Below are 19,251 nucleotides of genomic sequence, written 5' to 3'. Positions count from 1 at the left end.
TGATAATAGAGGTGATAAATGAAGTGGTCTACATCACTTGTGAAGAGGGTTGCTCTGACTGCTGGCATTAAATGAAGCAGAGCCAGAAGAGAAGAGGGATTGCCCCACCACTGTGGAAGAGCTTGAGCCATGAGGGTCATGCCCTTTTTTCCCCAGATCAGCTGAGTGATTTTGCCTCCACTGAAATCACCAGCAGACAACACCTACACACCTCTCCACATCTGGCTTTTGATGTCCTGCTCCCTACATTTAAGATCCCCCTGGAATACTGAGTTAAAGCTCTTCCGTGCTGAAGTGCTGAAATAATGCAGTACCGGTGGACTTGAAAACACTTTATATGAACAGAGAGAACTGGATGTGCCCGCAAACTCGTGTGTGAGTGTAGATGCACAAGCACACACTTGAACCATGTAAATCCCTTTACCACACCAGAACGAAGTCTTCCTGCCAAAGCATATTCAGATGATGACACTGGTAATGCTGTGAAAGCTGATCTGGAAGATCAGCATTTTTCCCTCACAGATCCCCATGCGGGTGCTTTCCAATGGGTGCAAGTTTTCCCCTGCAAAGAGCAGCACAAGCTTGAGTTGAAACCTGTGCCTGCTGGCTGCTAACACAAGGTGACCGGCTGGATCAGGGGAAGAGGCTGTGCTAGCTGGTACAGGAAGGGTAGACCCTCCTGTGCCATCGTCATAGTTCAGTAACATGAATTCAAATTTTTTCAGAAATCCTTAGTAAAAAATAGTAAGCTATATCTTGGAGGAGGTGATCTTCCAAATAACCTGGGAGTTGTGAAAAATCATTTTTAGAAAAAGTTTGCATTAGAAGGTAGAATAGGCAGATGGCTGAAAACCGAGTGCCCCATTTAAACATTAACTAAACCATTAAGAACTTGGAAAAAAATGTAACTGAGAATTTAAAAGATTTCATTTACCATCACATGAGAAGCATTTCTTGCTTATGTTGTCTTAGATTTACTATGTCTTTGTATTAATTATCTTAAATCTCTGCAGGCCAAGACATATATTCTCTGGTAGCTCTCTGTAAGTATATTGCTCCAACTCAATGTGGAATTGGAAACTTAACATTAAACATGAAGGCATGAAGTGGTTAAAAGAACAAAAGCAAGCAATGCTTTCCTGCATGGTGCTCAGGCCAGACAAGCAGAGCCACTCTTGTGTGTTACTGAGTCACAGTAACTTTTGGAGCAACATGATTTTTTTTCATTGAAAAACTCTGTAGAAAGACGTTTCTTTTAATAGAGAAGTAACCTTTTGGAATATATTTGCTGAAAGGGCAGAATCTGAGACACAAGGAATTCTATGTTTCAAATGTACATAGTTTTATCTTTCTTTTATTTTTTTCTCTTCTTTTTAGAAGAATGCTTTGCAATGCACAGTTACTTTTCATCCAGCTTTCACCTGGGAAGGAAAATAATGGGGCCTGCAGCGTGTATCAATTACAGCAGGGTTAACCAGGAGTTACTCCGCTGACACGAGTACTTACATTGGTGTAAATCCCATGTAAGTGAGGCCAGAGTGATTTCAGAGTAACAAAGAATGTGACAACAGCAGCTTTCAACCGGTGCCTACTGGCGGCCCCTACCACATGGGTTTTCAGGAATCAAAGCCCAGTGTGTTTGAACCCATGTCGACTCAGACAGTAAAATAAAGCAGCCTTTCTAGTCTGCTTCTCAGCATGATAATGCTACTACAGTATTACTCTAAGGTCTTCTGAGTAGCTGCATTTAATAATGCTTTACAGTAAGGTTCCATTTATAAACACTTCATTATTAATAAAGCATGGCAATTTGTAGCATGCATAAAAATTATTTATATTCATGTGCTAACCAAGCCCATAGATTTAATAATATTGACGTCTTCTAACACGCGTTGTAACAGCTTGTCACAGCATCATCTGTTAAGCATTTCTTACTAATGCATTTCATACCAAGCCTTATAATAATTTGTTAAAGGATGCAGCTGCATCTATTAAGCCTTTCATAAATATGAATAGCACATTTTCTAAAATGGCACCATATATTAAATTATTACTGGATATTCTAACTGGAAACAGAATTTCTCTTTTCTCTTTCCTTCTTTCTTTTTTCCATTTTTTCCTTCTTTTCTTCCCTTTTTTCTCTCTCTACCACCTCCCCCCTCCCCCCCAGCCTGTCCTTAACCCAGTCTGTCCATCTGTTTCACTGTTTCTTTCTTATCTAAAGCCCCAGCTTTCTCTTTATACTTGGTGAGGAGCTGTTTCAGTTCAGAAGGGTTTCTTGTTCCAGTGTATCATATAATTTGGGCACCTCATTATGAAAGCAGCTGGAAGGCAACTTCAAGAGTGAAGCTCATGGAGGTACCATACCTCACTGGGACCAAAAGAGAGATATCTGAGAAAGGAGGAGATGAACAGCCTTGAGTTTCTGCTGGGTATGGGCTCATTACATGCTCCTGAGCCACACAGCAAATGGGCAAACATGCTATCAGTGGTTCCTCTTTGCTTCTCAGGCACCACCAGCTTTTACTCCTTTGTTTAAAATGTCTAAAGAATAGTTTAAGTTCATGCAGAAAATAAGTACAGGATTAAGCATTGATGTAATAATCTTTTTTCATGAAGGTCCAAATATAGAAGATTTGTTTGTGAATTTTTTCCACCAATGGCCTTGTGCCTCCCTGGGATGCAAATGGCAGCAAGAACATGGCATGGGTGCCAGAGCAGTGCCTTGTGTGGCTGCTTGGGGTAGCTAGGTTTATGAAAATACTTGCTTCTTGGCAGATGTGAGGGAACTGGCATTACAAAAAATCAGTGAGCATGGATTAGGTATCAAACCCTCACATGTCCCATAAGACCCACATACATTCCTGGGATCTGTCAGATATCTTGCTCCTTAGTTTGGTGCTATGGAGCTTCAGTGGCTTTATCCTCACCACAAAATTATGTTCACTGGTGGCTCTTAGATAGAAACTCCCACCCAACTGACAGCTCCTTACCCTAGCTCTAACTCTGGTCTGCTGCGTTTGCTCCTGATGAAACATTGAATGCTACTATACAGCAGTTGCCTATATTGTTGTACACATATACAAAATGCCAGGCTATGCATTGTAGTAGTTCATTTCTGCATTTTATTCCTGTTCAGGTAATTGCTCTTAATTTTTTATTCCCCCCCCCTTACTCTGTGATATAATCTAAAAATGTGGCACCCTGCATGTTATTAGAGATTAAATTCTTAATTATGAATTTCCTTGCTTTTGTGAGTTTGCCTCAGATCCTTAACATTTCTAATGTCATTTTTTATGTGAATTTCCATGCTATTTTAATTCATTAGTCATGGGCTATCATTTTTCGATGTAATTACTGTAATTTCATCAAGTGACATAATTACAGTAAATACTTTGAGTAATTGCTATTCATATGGAAAAAGATATCTGGAGGTGTAATAATAAAATATTTATGATGTGTAAAGACAAATTACGATGACATATTTACATCATGTAATGGCATGACAGCATTCCATATTTACCTTGGGTGAGGATAATGACATAAAAATAAGTTTCAGTGACATCATCTTTTGGTAACGATTACAAAGAGTTGTCCAGCATCCAGGTACAGCAAATTCAGTAACTCTTGCCATTTAAAAATAAATTCATCCTTCACCCCCAGAAATGCCACAAGAAGCCAGTGGGTTGATCTATTGCCAGTGGAGGTCAATGGAAGGATTTATGCCGACACTAACATCAGATGGCACTGGGCTGGGCTGGGAGATTTTTCTGTGGGAGAACAACTACCTACTGCTTTTATCAACTCCAGGTATATGGGAGACATTCTGAGAGAAGAGGAAAGAAGAAACAGTGTGAAATACAGTTTAGAAAGTGGTCAGACAACATGAGGAGTGTGTATAGGTACTTGTGGGTGTGTGTGACATGACAGATACGTAGTGGTGTTAAGCGCAACGAAGCTTGTCAGGCCAAGCCTGCTCTGGTTAGGAAAAGAGTTGTATCAATGAAGGTTCAGTGTAACATTTCACCCACAACCTCTCCTGAGCATGGGCAGGATAGCATCTTGTTTCTGTGCAGCAGTGTGGCCTTGCTCAGGGGCTGCTTCAGCTGAGCAGGAGCCGCACTGGGAAGAAGGTGCCTTTTGGTGAGATCTCTGCTTCCTGTATTGCAGAGAGTGGTCGTGGTGGGCTGTAAGGAGAAAAGGCTCTCAATGGGCAAAATAAGTAAAGAAATAGATGTCTGAATTCTCTACATACCTGGGCTGTTCTTGACAAAAGTGTCACAATTTTCCACTGTTTGTTTAGTTCCAGTTTCCGAATTTGGGGTTTAATCTGGCTGATGGGAAGGCTTGGTGCTCGGGGTTCGTGACCGAAGGCCAAAGAAACCAGGCCCCACTCCTAAACTGCTCTAGCCAACTTCTCCACTTGCCTGCTTAAAACTGGTGAAGTTATTTGACCTTACATTCACTATGCCTTCACTGTTCATCAACGAAATGATGCTTATCCTGTGCTCTGACCTTCCAGAGATCTGATGAAAACAGTAAACAGCTGAGAAGAATGCAAATAATGTAGCGGTACGTGCCAAGTGGAGTTAGCACATCTGCCCCAGGGGCAGGGCTCATGGGGTGGGCTGTGGAGTCATGATTGGAACAGTGAGCTTGAAGAGAAATGCTGCCTTTGAGTCTACCTTGAAGTCAGTTTTATCTTCTCCTCCATGGAGCCAAGGCCCCAGGAAGAAAAAAAAGGTAAATAATCACAGAATCATTTTGGTTGGAAAAGATCATCAAGTCCAACAGTAAACCCAGAGCACTGCCAAGTCCACCATTAAGCCATGTCCCTAAGAATCACTTCAGCATGTCTTTTAAATACCTCTAGGGATGGTGACTTTACCACTTCCCTGGGCAGCCTGTTCCAAATCATGTTGTGGGAGACTGGAGCATAACACATATGCCCACATAGTGCAATTTTTTAAGCTTCCCTTCTTTCAGTGCAGGACTATCCTCACAGCAGCGTGGCTAGGGACACCACACACATCCAAAGTGCATACAGCCCAGTGAAATTTTCTTTTACGATGACTTCTTCTGTGCCTGTTCAGTACTACTCTGCATGTGCTACAGTTGTACTTTTTCTTCCGTTTCCCTAGCAGTTACATGGGAGATGGCTCCTGACACAAGTCAGTACGATGACATATAAGCCTCATCCTGTGACATCCAGCTTATACCTTGGTGCAGGGTCTGTGAGCAATCCACACATCGCATTTGATGTTGAGGATTATGAAACTACCATGGAGGCTGAAGGCATCCTAATGAAAGAACTACTAATTGATTTATTGTAAATTGCAGCAGCATTCATTTTCCTCTATGAGTTACAGATGGCTCTCTTTGCTCTGCTGGGAGGGGGCAGGGGTATCTTAGTGGGACCTTAGTGTAAAGCAGTATTTTTCCTCTAGATCTGGAAGAGACACCATAAAATTGGTGATATCCTTGTGCTACTGTGAATCCTGATAAAGTCACCTGGGACAACAAAACAAATTAAAAAAAAAAAAAAAAGAAGAAGAAAAAAGAAGTAAAAGTGGTTTGGGCATGAATATAACACTGATGCTATGCTATAGATGGGATTTGCCACATGTTAGCATGAGGTGTCAGCAGTGTCAGTCCCTTTCAGAGCAGAAAAGCATAGGACCAGATTAAAAGAAGGCTGAGTGTGCTAGACTTTTAGAGTCTGATAGATGCTGCCTTTCTGAGGCTATAACTCTAAAAGTCTCAATGCTGGCATTATGATGTACAGCAAATTACCTAATGTCACTTAAATATAAGTATATGCATGTCATACCTTCCCACATATTATCGTAACTATGTCATTTGTGTTTGAATTCATTAACAAAACCAGACCCATGGTATTTTTGGAGAATGAACCACTGCTTGATTTACAAACTTGCAGAGGTTTTGAAAGATGTTAATAAACTTCAGGGTGCTGTAGACAATGTTAAATTGCTTGCCAAAGCTCCAGGCTAAGTTAGGCTTGTAAAGTTTAAACCAGATCCTTGAAACTTGTAGACATATCCAAAGAACTCCCCTCCCCCCCCCCCCAAAAAAAAAAAAAGAAAAAAGAAAAAAATTAGAAATCAGATGCACAAGAGAGCATGTTCTTGCCAGTAACATGACAGAGTTAATTCAAAGTGATTCAAGCAAGAAAGACTACTTTTTTTTTTTTTCTTTTTCTTTTTTTTGGTTGTTTTTTTTTTAGGGTATTGCTGGCCAGTTCTGCATCCTGAAAGTGATTGACATATGATACTACTAGGCTGAACGAAGACATTTTGCACATGTTTTTGCTTTAAAGAGCAATTGCTAGGGGTAACACTGGTTAGTTACAACATGGAGCCATGCCAAACTGTTCTGAATGAGAGTAGATTGCTGGATATCTCGTGCTTCAAGGTTTGTAGGGCTGGGTGGATAACTGAGCATTCCTGACATCACCATGTAGTCACATAAACTTAGAGGGTTGGAGAAATTAATATGGAAGCTCAGGTTCCTACCAGGTGTGCCATCCAGGTCTGTAAACGGGAATTTCCCCCACAAGAAGTTGAATGAACTCCACAGTAGGCTTTATGGGAATATCTCTGACTACTATTGAAACTTCATGACAAAAATTTGTGTTCTGACATAATTTTTGGACAGGGCTTTTTTGAACTTTTTCATTCTAATACCAGCTTTGCTACAGAGATTTATTATTTTTTAAAAAAAATCTATGGCCTTCATAATATAGATTCTATAATTGTAGTTTTTGGAAAGATTTTTCTGAATAAAGCTCTTCTGTCCCACAAAGTTTTGATGCATTATTGAGAGCAATAGCAAATTAGCTCACTAATTCTTAACAGCGGTATGAGCCTGCAGAGGCAAGCCTGGGTGGGAAAGTCCTTAAATCTCTTTCAGCATTTAAACTCTTTTTTTTTTTTTTTTTTTTTTTTTTTTTGGTTGGTTGGCTGGTTTTCAGCCACCATGGCTGATCCTCCTGTTAGAGTCCCTGTTCACACTTTTTAGTAGCTTCAGTTTTCCTCAGCCTGTGTATTTTGCATCCGCTAGTTCAGCAACAAAATGTTTCCCAAGTTCTGTTAAAAAGAACAACCCATAAATCAAAAGCAAGATTATTCTACTTGAATTTCCATCCTATTAGTGCATATCACATGTTTCTTCACAACCAAGAAAGAAGAATCTGATTTTCTGAATGAGCCACTTTCGTGAGGATTACATGGGATTAGCATGGGCAGGGAGTTGGAGAAAACCACACAAACTAGAACAGCTGGCTCAAACTTTTACCTGGCAAACCCCATAATATCCAAGACTGGTTTATCTAAGTTCTCAGTGTCCAGAATGGAAATTTTCTAGCCTTTTTCAGCCACTGATTTATATCTTATACTGGGCAACTCAAACTCTAGCTGAGTTATGAATCCATATTTTCAGCACTGGGCCTTCAGCTTTATGCTGTTTAGTGCCATATTACTCATATTTGATCACTCTGTGCAATCCTGTGTGATAGTGCTTTCTGTATTTTTTTGTCACTCAGGGTTAATGGAGAGATCCTCCCATGCAGCTGAGATCAGGCCATAGCCCAACATCTCCAAGGGATTATTTGCATCAGCATACACAACATGTCAAAGCATCATGCCTTAAGCCTGTGAGCACACTGACAGGGTTTGTGATGTGACAGGGCAGAGCAGTCAATACTGTAGAGGTCTTGCCAGTAGTGGGTAACATGGGTTATCAATGTGGTGAGGATGAAGAAAAATCAGTGTATGGAGAAATGGAATATCCCTCTGCCATCACCACAAACAATGACTTGTGCCCACAGTGTGGGCATTGCCAAGTGACTTGGAAATACATCCACATATAGGAAGCCAGTAGCACCCACCAGGCCATCAACAATTGTTTCCAGTCTTTTCCAAATTGCAGTTTGTTAACTAGTAACTACAACTTGAAGTAAAGAACTGTCTCAACATCTAAAACTGAAGTAAGGCAGCGCTCTGTTTCAATAAACTTCAAAGTGGAATTGAGGGGGTTTTTTTGTATTGTCTTTCATAAAGGCATTTTCTTCCAGATTGTATTAACAAAATATGTTGTTTGACAGATATCATCTCAGCAGACAGGTTGCCTAATGTGTTTTATTGACAAATTGACTTATTATTTGATCAACTTGAATATAGTCTTCAAGATACATTTCTATTATTAAAAAGTAGATGGAACAGAGAATAATGTGTTTAGTCCATCATCCTCTTTCAGCTGTCATTTAAATGCTGGTGTGTCTGTAAGAAAAGAAAAGAAAAGAAAAGTTATATAGTTGTTTTGATCATGCTGTCAGAATTGTCTTTATGTCTGTGGGGGAATCGCCTATGTAATTTCTCCTTCCTTGATACGATAATATATTGACCTCCCTCATTCAGTCAGAAGAAAGCAGGTTATGGTGGCTCTACCCACCACCTACATGAAGTTTCATATTCTATCAGAAGAGAAACAAAACATCTCTGGGAGCCAGAATCACTTATACTTCACTTCCCCTGTGTTCTTTTTCAATGGGACCTGGAAACAAAGTGAAGGTAAAAGGTTTTCCTCAATGAAGTCAGAAATATTTTAAAAGAAAACAGAACAGAACAAAAATAAATTTCCAGGCAGTTATATTACATTCTTTTCATTAAAGGTGTGTAGAGGGGGACTGTTGGTTATGTTTATTTTTGAGCCAGTGAGCTGTACTTCAAAAGTTTTAAAGATTTAAAGAATATTAAAAAAAACCCTTAAAATCCAGATTGATCTGGTTAACAACGTAAATGTGTCAGCTTGAAGATTGCTCTTCAGCTGATTGTTTTGGGAACCTTGCTTGTCCCCTCACCTTTGCTGCCTGGTTTTGGTGGGAAAAATCCCACTTACGCCTGTCCTGTGGGGCTCTTATGTGCCCGGAGTTAGTGCACAAGCCCTGCCACAGGTACCAAATCAATTATAAGATCAGACAAGATTCAAATGTGGACCAACAGAAAAACCTGCTGTCTTTAATAGTTTGCTTTTAAAACTTAACATCAGAAAGAAATAAATGCATGGGACTATAGTCCTCCTAAAAAAAACCTTCCCTCCATTTAGCTAATTTGCAATTGTCCCTTGCAATTTGTTGATTTGGAATTGTGCTCACAGTAGGTGGAGCAGCTCTATTGAGTGTAATGAAAAAGGCCATGTTCTGTATGTTTTTAATCCCCCTGGATCCAAATTCATTACCAAAGATTAAAATCTTACCCCTTTTAAATCAAATGGAATGATTGGGAGAGTAAACGCTTATACTGAATTCTAAAAAATGTAGGTAGTGAGTACAAGGTAAAATTATTTATTACTCTTGTTTAGTTCAGTGCTTAGATATGTCCTTAGGGGGAAGTTATGCTTGCTTTTGAGCCACAAAGTCAGTATTTGTTATAAAAAGAAGGCCAAAATTGAATCAGTTATATATGTAATCAAGGTGCTCTAGGACGAAACTGTGCCTTGAGCTGTACCACTCCTGGCCTTCGTTCAGCAAAGCATAGATATGACTAATGGCAATCTGGCCAAGGAAAAAAAAACAAACCCAAACCACTCGCAATTTGCCCATCTTTAGTGGTTTTTTTTTCCCCCCTTCCTATTTTTTTAAACCAGACATTTAATGCCATGCTTGCTTGAGAGCTTTTTCCTGTAGCTAATAATACTTTGCACTGCTGTAGTGCCTTTAATCCAAAGATCTCAAAGTGCTTTGCAGGCATTAATGAATTAAGCCTCATAACACCCCTTTGAAGTAGGTATTATTATAGCAGTCTTAGAGATGGGCTGAGTAATTTTCCTGAAGTTGTAGAGCAAGTCTCTGACAGAGTCAGGAATAACCAGCCGAAGTCCTGCGTCTCAGCCTCTTCTCTATCCACTGTGCCATTCCCCCAGACTAAGTCTCTTAAATAATTTTAATTTTAAATAATTACTTTGATTTACTTACTGTATTAAAGTCATATCTCTGTTAAATATAAGGGGAGGCATTGATTTATCACTGGTAGGTTCGTCATTCACTGCCTGTGAAAGTTTCGCTGATAATGTGAAGTTAAACCGACACAAATCCCTGTGTGGGGATGCTCTTGCAGGGGAGATAGGAGGGTTTGTTTTTTTTAGGGCTTAGTTTGAGCCCCTGTCTTCAGGCACACATGCTCACTGCTGGGCAGCTACATGAATGAGGTTGACACCCATCCCCCCACTCCAGTTGCTGGTGCCCTGGCAAAGCTGTCTGGTATTAATGATGCTGTTTCCTATAGGCAATGATTCGTGCTGCGAAGGGTCCTGTGTACAGCTAGAACTGTATCTATGTGAGCAGTTTAAATTCTTTGTGGTGGACCAGCCTTCCTCCTTCCTGATGTTCTTAACTAAGACTAAACATATAGTTAGGACAGGTCTAGTGGGAGGTGTCCCTGCCCAAGCAGGGGGATTTGAACTAGATGATCTTTGAAGTCCCTTCCAACACAAACCATTCTACGATTCTATGACTTAAACCAAGTCTAACTTACTTAGCACAAAAAGCATCTCCAACTGCAACTTGAATTGCTGCACAGGGCTGGCAGAGCTTTAACTAAAACGTACTTATATTTTCAATTATGTATGTACCATTCTAGTGCTGTTAAGACCCAGCTGCATGGAAAGACTTTCTGCTTGAAGTATTTTGGACTTCATAGAGAGGCATACCTTGATGTGACTTTAACCTCTTCTTAATTGACATGGCCTCCACAGGGGCTGGGGCAGGGCCAAGTCTGATTTTGACCAGAGTAACTTTTGTGCTGCCTCTGGCAGCAATTTTAGAACCATCTGAAAAGGTAAACTGGTATAAGCCTGCAAAGAACCAAACCCATACTCAATAAATTTTTCCTCTCATGCCAAACAGTTGGTTTCAATCACGTTCATGGGTCAGGAATGGCCATTCCTTGGTCCTGCTGTCACATGTCCTCCAGCTGTACAGTGCCAGTGCAGCAGCAACAGCTGAGTTCATTGGACACACACAATGCTCTGAGCCAAATCTGGTCCAAGATGGAGAAGGACTCCAGCTGAGCACTGGGTGCTCTCCCTGCTTCTCTGGCCCTAGGCAACTGTTGTGCCCTGACAAGGCTGCTCTGCCAGCAGGAAGCCCAAACAAATATGCTACAAACCCCAAACCAGTAAGCACTGGCTCATCACTCAACATAGCAGATGTAGCTGGCCACAAGTATATAGATTTATATGGTTTTCAGTAGCCAGACCAGGCATGGCACAGAGTAAGCCAGGATGGGTAGGAAGTAGTGGGAGGAGGGGGGAGGGGGGAAGAGGGAGCTTGTGGCCAGGCTGCACTGCTCCTGAAGAATGATACCAGGGAACCTGTCAGATCTCTTTTGCATTAGCTTTCAATCAGATTTACTTAGTGGAGGAAAAGCCTGACAGTGTTTGCTAACTGCCAGCCTTGCTGGTCCATCTGGGAACAGGGAAGGGAGGCTGCTGCCCCTTAGTCTGTGTAGCCCTCTTAGGAAGGTTTTGCTGCAGGGGTGTAGCTGATGCTCACAGTGCTGCTGGCAGCTCCAGCCTTTCCGAGTTATACCAACGATGCTGCAGTACAATTATCTTTCTCCTGTTCATATCATAAGCTTGCAGGCAACTTCTGATTTCAGTGCCCAGCCATCAGCACTACCATAATACCAACAAACATGAGCATAAGCATCCAAGGACTGAATTAGCTGCTCCTGCTATCTCAAGCCCACCAGTCTCAGGCTGTAGATCGCTTTGATAATTATTTTTACAACTTACTGTACCTTTTCAGTATGCACTTTCCACTAGTTGGCCCAACAGCCACTGCCTGTTCTTCTTCAACATTGCTTTTCTACAGTATTTCTGAATATTTATTAACTGCAAACTTAGTGATGAACTCCTGTGCACGTTCTCACTCTCTGCCAAGGTGACACTACTGTGCTTCCTTGTGAGGCACAAACACTTTCCATAACCTTTCATGGCTTCTTTTTCACCTTCCAACACACATATAACTTTGTACATTACCTTGTTGGTAGGAATGTGGTAATTGTCACACGTCTTTCTTTTTGAAATAGATTAATGTCATAATTATCCTCATTTTCTTCCTTCCTGCTGCAGGCAATTGCTGTAATGCTTTAGCATTTTTTGAAAAAGAGCAACAACAAAATAAAAATCAAGAAAAAAACCAAACACAACAAAAAATAACCCAAAACACCAGAACTGAACTAAACAAAACAAACAAAAGCGAAAGAATTGTTACTATTCCCAGGTCTAGGCCATAATATCACGTAAGCATGAAACTCTAGAACAGTTTTATTTCAGCTGCACCTTCAAGATTCAGCTGGTCTTCATTCCCGTTTTTGCAGTGTTCAGCCCTGTCCACTCATATTACAATATAGATAGAACTCCAGGGTCATATTTGTTAAAAGGGCAAAAAAGCAAAGTGCCTCATCTCAAGTTGCAGATAAGGTTTCAGGCACACTGGACACAAATTACACCTTGATTTGACAAGCACACTGCCCAGTGTGGTCAAGTCTGTTCCTCTCACCTTTCAGGTAGACAGGTGCTCCCTTCATCAGCTGTTGATGACAGTAACGGATAAAGGGACTTTAAGGGATTACAGGACGCTGACACATCATATAGCATTTCCACTTCCACTGGATAGGTGCTTACATATGGCTATGTGCTGTAAGCTGTAAGAAAACAGACCTCTGGTTTGCTGATGAGATGTTCCAGGTGCCACCCCACTCCCAGGACGAGCACAGAGGACAAGCTGGCAAGCAAGAGAAGTGTGGGCTGGTTCATAGGACCTCCACCAGCTTCCTCCTGCTTCCCCAAATATTGCCTTTTCCCTTTAGGAAATCTGGAACCATAGAATGGCATCTGTCAAGCCGTAGGCACTTGAGAGTAAGCACCCATCAGAATAACTTACTGTCAAAACCAGGTACAAATTCATTTCATCCCACTTTGTGCCATATGCTGCTGTCAAAACTTCATGAACTGTTTAGGCAGCATGTTGGGACATTCTGACTAACTAGGAGCAGAGATATTTTCTTCATAGCTTTGTGTCATCAGTGTTTATAATCGGGTATTTCTCTGAATTTGCTTTGGTCTATGAACAGATAAACCTGTTGAAAGCAAACGTAACTTGGGAAGGTGGGCACGTGCCAACCCTCTGGATTCAACCATCCCTGTTGACTCTGATGACTCTGAACTGGAAATTGCACTGTCCTCCATTGTTCAGGAACCAACTTCTTCTACTGGCCTGACACTTATATTTTAAAGATAGGGGAAATTTTTTCCCATGATTTGACAAACCTGTAATTTTTCAGCAGCCTGGCAAGCCCAATCTACATCTTGTTTTTCACTCGAGCTCAGGTGTTTTGTACTCTTTGACAACAAAATCAACTGGCACACCCTTCACCTTAATAAGTGGGAAACAGACCACAGCATAGGTAAAGAACACATTTGCTGTTTTATTGGTGCCTTGCAGGGCAATAATACTGAAAAAGGGGAACGCAAAGAAACAAAAAACCAAAAACCAAAACCAAAAACCCAGGACGGTGGCAACCCACATTGTATTTTTTTTAAAGAGTCCATCAACTCCTTTTTTTTAATTTTTTTATTTATTGTGGCATGAATGATAACATAAAACCAAAACATGAAAATATACAACTTATATTACACTATGTGTTATGAACAAAATATAAATCTATAACTCTATGTTATATTTACATAATTATTTCTTTTATTAAATTTCAAGTGAGATGGTAGGTTGCACATACTTTGTTTTAAGCTCCAGGCATTTGATTGTCTCTATTTTTTTTTTTTTTCTATTTTCATTTCACTTGTAAAATCCAAAATGTTAGAAGGAGTAAGAGATTTAGAGCCAATGGAGCTATATAAATACTGTTTCAGCGAACCAGTGACAAAAACACTGGGGAGTAAAGAAATCAGTCAGTAGAAAAAAACAAACGTGACATGTTCTTCAATCTGGGAAACCGACAAGTTAAGATAAAGTTGAAAAAATGTAAATATAAACCAAGCTAAACAGCCAGCCCATGCCCTGTGAATTGAGGATACACTTGAATCCACGTCTGGTGAATTATACACAATTCTTTGCAAAATCGAAGGTACGGTTCTATCGAGAAGTGGGCAGACAAAAATACTTCCTATCCCATATATCATGCCCTTAAACATACGAGATACCAGAGAGTCGTCCTTCATTCTAGCAGATGAATTCTTGCTAAGTAAGGTCTACGTTTCCATGGAGTATAATTATTTTTGATGTTACGAACGTGATGTCAGAGGCTTCTTCGGGGACAGTAACAGCTCGTCTCTTTGGATTAAAAAGAAAAAGCTCTGAAAATGTGTTGTAAAAAGGTTAAAGACAATTTACTTTCTAAAAAATGATTTAATTAAAGTGAGAGTCTACTGCAGTAACCAAATCTTTGAAATAATGTCTTAGAAGAAAGAATTTCTTCTATATGCATTCGTAATAAGAGGATTTGGTTACAAAACTAATTAAATGCTATAATAATAGCTAGTGTTCTTTTCTGGGGGCCTGATTAATATAGCGGAACGGTTAAATAAAGATGTTAAATGCACTTAAAAATCCTATTTTACTAATATAAGGCATGAATAAATTGAAAAAGGATATACTCTGTGTTATTTAATTGAGCTTAGAAGCAAGTGCCTCAGTTTTTTTTTCTTCATTCTTTTCCCCTTTTCCCCACTGCTGGTGTTGTTCTTTTGTAAGCTTGTGAGACGCACAGCGTTAGCGGCTTCCCTGATTTAGGAGGAGATGCCCTGTACCCTGCTGCCCCCCTGCAGCTCCCCCAAGACCAACCTCACTCACCAGGTTCCCAGGGAAGAGGGGAACGGAGCCCGACTCGGCATTAGCGCCTCAATGCGTTTTTAGGTTATTACCACCCTAATCTCTTCTAACCTGTTTTTTCTACACACTCCAGGGCACAGAAACCAGGGAAAAAAAAAAAAAAAAGAAACAAGACAAGAAGATCTTTTCATAAATGTATGTTTTGTTTGTTTGGGTTTTTTTTCCTAAGAAATTCAGGAGGGACAAACAGGGGTTCGTTTTAAAATCTGGCCTTCTACTGCTGAAGGATACATGGGCGCTCATCCTTAGACCCAACAAAACATTATCACAGGTGTTAAGTATTCTGGTAGTTTGGGACCCCAGAGCCTTTTTCTGTTCTGTTTTGGGGTTTTCTTTTTTTTTTTTCCTGCTTTCTTTTTAACATTAGTGCATTGGTTTCAACACCCAAATGCGGGACATGGATAGTCTGCCAGAGCTACCCATTCGAAAAGCCTGACAGAACCCCAGGCTCCAGCACAGTTTCTCAGACAGAAACGTACACGGTAACAGAATCAATGTTCACCTGAGTCCCGGCCCAGACCATGGCAGGGAGTAACGTGGAGCGCTCTGGAGAAGGGCTCTGTTGTGCCTTCCATTGCCAAGAGCAGAGCTCAGTCTGGCAGCTCTGGCACAACTTTGGAATGGGACCAACCCTGCCCATGGAGACGAGGTTCCCTCCAGGAGCATCTCCTGCTGCGCTGCCTATAGTTTGGGGCTGAAATTCGGTCCCGCTGAAGTCAAAGGGCCTTTTCCCACTAACTTCCTCGAGGCCGGCCTTCCAGCCCCTGCCTCTAAGACTTGCTCCAGTCGATCACGCCTGCCACAGTGGCACCTACCTGGAGCTAAAACAAAGTATTCTGGTAGCCCAAAGTGACATAATTAAACCAGAGAGTCTCTATAACATGGTGGAAATCAAGCATCCAGCAAATGTGAGGTGAACCCACAAGAGTCAGAAGTAATTTGTTCACACAAGACAGGGAACAAATTTTAAAGTTAAAAAAAAAAAAGGAGCAAATATCTGTTTTCACATTGTACATAATAATGATATAAAAAACAATTGTCTTTTTTTCCTTCTTATCCAAACAGAGTGCTTAAAAAAATTGGCTCTAGATGACTGGTGTAATTAAATAACTAAAATGAGTGATGAGAGAGCAGAAGTTAATTAAGATGGAAAACAACACTCCCATTAATTCACTCCATCATAATAAACATCAGAAGTTGACATGGCTGGGGCCAAAATTAAAATAAAAGAAAGAGGAATGGTGTGAGTAGAAGAAGAAGCAATTTGTTTTCATATGTATATATATATATTTATATATATATAAAAAGGCAAGGTGGGGAGGGGTATCCATTTTAAATAGCCTAACAGCTTCATTTGCTGCACTGCCAAATTAGAACAGAATAAAATAAAGTTAAAAAAAGGGGAGGGATAAAATAAATTATACATAATTTACTAATCTGGGAACAGCTGACCATTATTATTATTATTATTATAATTACCATTACAACACTAGCAAGAAGAGGCAGTTCAACTGAAAAAAAAACAACAAAACCAAACCCAACACAGTTATAAAATACAAACAAAAAGAACCCTCTCTGACATGGAGGATATGATCAGCTACTCCAAGCATAACTTCAGAGCAAATCTTCTGAGAGAGAGAAAATAGAAAAGAAATTTTTGAGGCAGAGGTGGAAATCAAAAAAGGGAAAACAAGAACAAAACAGATGATGCAGGGTAAAACTATCACACGTCCAAACCTCGTTGGAGTATTGTCCTAAGTTTTCAATGGCATTTGCTTGTTTGCTCTGCACAAGATCTGCCGAGGTCAAGTTACACTTCAAGTGGGATTTTGAGAGGCACGGAATGACCCCCCACATCCTCCTTTCCAGTGTCTCCTCCTACCTGCCCCTGCATCCTGTACCTGGACTTAAATGGCTGATGGCACCAAGGACTCAACTTGCCTAAGGGACCATTTGCAAAATCAATGTTGCCAAGTACTGAAGACCACAGTTCTAGTGAACACTTGGGCTGGGATCTCACTGGCACCGAGATGCACAAAGTTACTTCTACACATTAAAAGAGAGAAGGATTGCAATGAGTCTCTCTCTAGGAGCAGGAATTTAATGGGTAGCACAATGAACCCTCAGAAAACTGACTCAGAGGAAGGCTTTTGCCTCAGTACAATCCTAAGACTTTCCCTCCCAGGCCAAAGAGGAGCTCCTGGATAGCCGCTGTTTGAAATTAGGGGTAGTCTTTTTGCTTGGTTGGTTTAGATCTAATGCTTCTGTCTTGCTACATGAACCTGGGTCCTTCTACAGAAAAATCAGACTGAGGAGATGAAAAGAAAAACACTTTTTGATTCATTTATATTTACTTCTCCCCCTCGCAATAAAGCATAACATTCAGTTACCTTATGGGAAATACAAGAGGCTAACTTCTGCTCAGGATTACACTTGTAAACCACCTTCCTCACCCAGCTGCTGTTGCCCAAGGAACACAAAAACTGCCCAAGCAACATATCTAACAGCTCTAGAACAATGCTGAAAATACTTTAGTCCAGAAGAACAATTTTTCACTTGTAAGAGCCAGCAGCTAGGGAACCTCAGTACCACAAAGGTTTAAGTTCTTACATGCCCACTTTGACTATGGAACTCTCTTCATAGCTATTAGTCTTTCATCCTACAGAAACATCCCATTGCTAAAAATGGATTTCTGATTTCTGCAAGTGCAAAGGCGAAAAAAAATGTCAGTTTAAAAAAAAATTGCCTTTTGAATCAGAGATCAGTACTCAGCCACCCTGAAGGTACAAGTTCATCAAAACTGGGCATTGTGGTCATCTAAGGATGCTCAGTGAGAAGGCAACGTCTCCAGTTGCCCTGTCCGGCGCAGTTTGGACCAGCCTTATTTATGTTGTACATGCTGCCACTGGAAGTGTAAATTAAAAGCAAAGGCTCCTTACGGACCAAGTCATTTGGAGGGTGCAGGACTTCATTCTGGAACATGCCTTTTGCTCACAATAGTCCAATATTATTCTTATTAGTACCATAAAACACACACACATCAAAATCCAAGACCGCAAAATATTTTTTTTCTCTAAATTTCTTATGTCTCTCTCTCTTTCTCTCTCTCTTTTTCACCTGAGAACGGCACCTACAGTTTCCTTTAAAAAGCAAAACCAAAACCAAAAATATATGTCTAATCTCACCAGCTGCTGGTATATCAGGTTCTGCAAGGGATTGTCTAAGATATAACACTGTCCTAACTTAAGACAGAGCAGGAAGCAGAAGAAAAGAAAAACTAAACAAAAAGAAGAAACCAACCAAAAAAAAAGCAAATTGGACTAGTTCAGCGCTTTAGTACAAATTTGGCACTTGCTCAAAGACTCAGTATGGTGTGCAACTGATGAAGAGAAGTCCTCTCTTGAAAGGAAATAATTGCTTGTTGGGGTTAACAGAAACAGACTCCCCACTTCCTTCCTTGCCAGCCACGCGCACAGGCACACACGCACTCACACACAAACTTCTGACCCAGATTTGCCAGGGAGGAGGAGGAGGAGGAGACAGAGAAGGGTAAAAGGAATTTTATCTTTTTTCTTTCCTGTCAGGTGCATTACCAAAAAAAAAAAAAAAAAAAAAAGTTATTTCTCTTTAAACTGTAGCACAAAACAACAAAACACATTCACAAGCCACTTGTTGGCACTGTGTACCTGAGTGAGAATTTCTAGAACATTGTAGAACAAACAGCCATAAAGTTTATTTGAAAAAAAAATAATAATAATAAAAGGTCGACGGGTAAGACTTCAGTGCTTGGGTATAGCAGCTGAATTACTGGCATTATTTTACCCATAGCTTATATCATTCTGTTGTTGTTGTCGTCGTTGTCTTTGTTTCCTTTCTTCTGAGCCTTTTTGCTTCTGATGCAGGCTGATGTCTATTAGTCAGCTGATGTCCCAACTAGTTAAGACTAACAGTTAAAGTAACAGTCAGTGTATGAGAAAGTTAATGTGCTTGGCCACTGGCAAGGATAAACCAGATGGGGCATTATTTATTTTTTTCTTTTCTGCTTGAAGTCCTGTAGGTCACGAGATATTTGGACCCTGATCAGTTGGCTTGCCCCGCAATGTGGTTTTCACTGTCACTGCCATAGTCCGCATCAGGGTCATCCTCTTCCTCATCGTATTCATCGTAGATTTCTCCATTGACGTCCTCGGTCTGCATCTCTTCCTTGATGTGAGGCTCCTCACCTTTGATGCCGTAAGTGCTCTGGATGACGGGCATCCCGGGCTCCGGGCTGCTGGACACGCTCGAGTGCTCGGAGGGCAGATGTGGGGAAGGGATTCCTG

At 40.6% G+C, this 19,251-nt stretch overlaps 1 protein-coding gene across 1 annotated transcript in view; it reads right to left on the bottom strand.

The window, feature by feature from the left end:
- Window positions 1–19,009: 19,009 nt before the first annotated feature.
- The window catches only part of SOX5 (SRY (sex determining region Y)-box 5), a 289,699-nt gene continuing 289,457 nt past the window's right edge, over window positions 19,010–19,251 (bottom strand). The window contains exon 17 of the mRNA XM_010003011.1: window positions 19,010–19,251. Within this exon, the coding sequence (XP_010001313.1) occupies window positions 19,010–19,251 (242 nt within the window).

The sequence above is a fragment of the Chaetura pelagica genome, unplaced genomic scaffold (assembly GCF_000747805.2).
Source record: "Chaetura pelagica isolate M959 unplaced genomic scaffold, ChaPel_1.0 scaffold117, whole genome shotgun sequence".
Classification (NCBI taxonomy): domain Eukaryota; kingdom Metazoa; phylum Chordata; class Aves; order Apodiformes; family Apodidae; genus Chaetura; species Chaetura pelagica.
The sequence above is the reverse complement of the archived record's forward strand: the minus strand, read 5'-3'. Positions and strand labels throughout refer to the sequence as shown.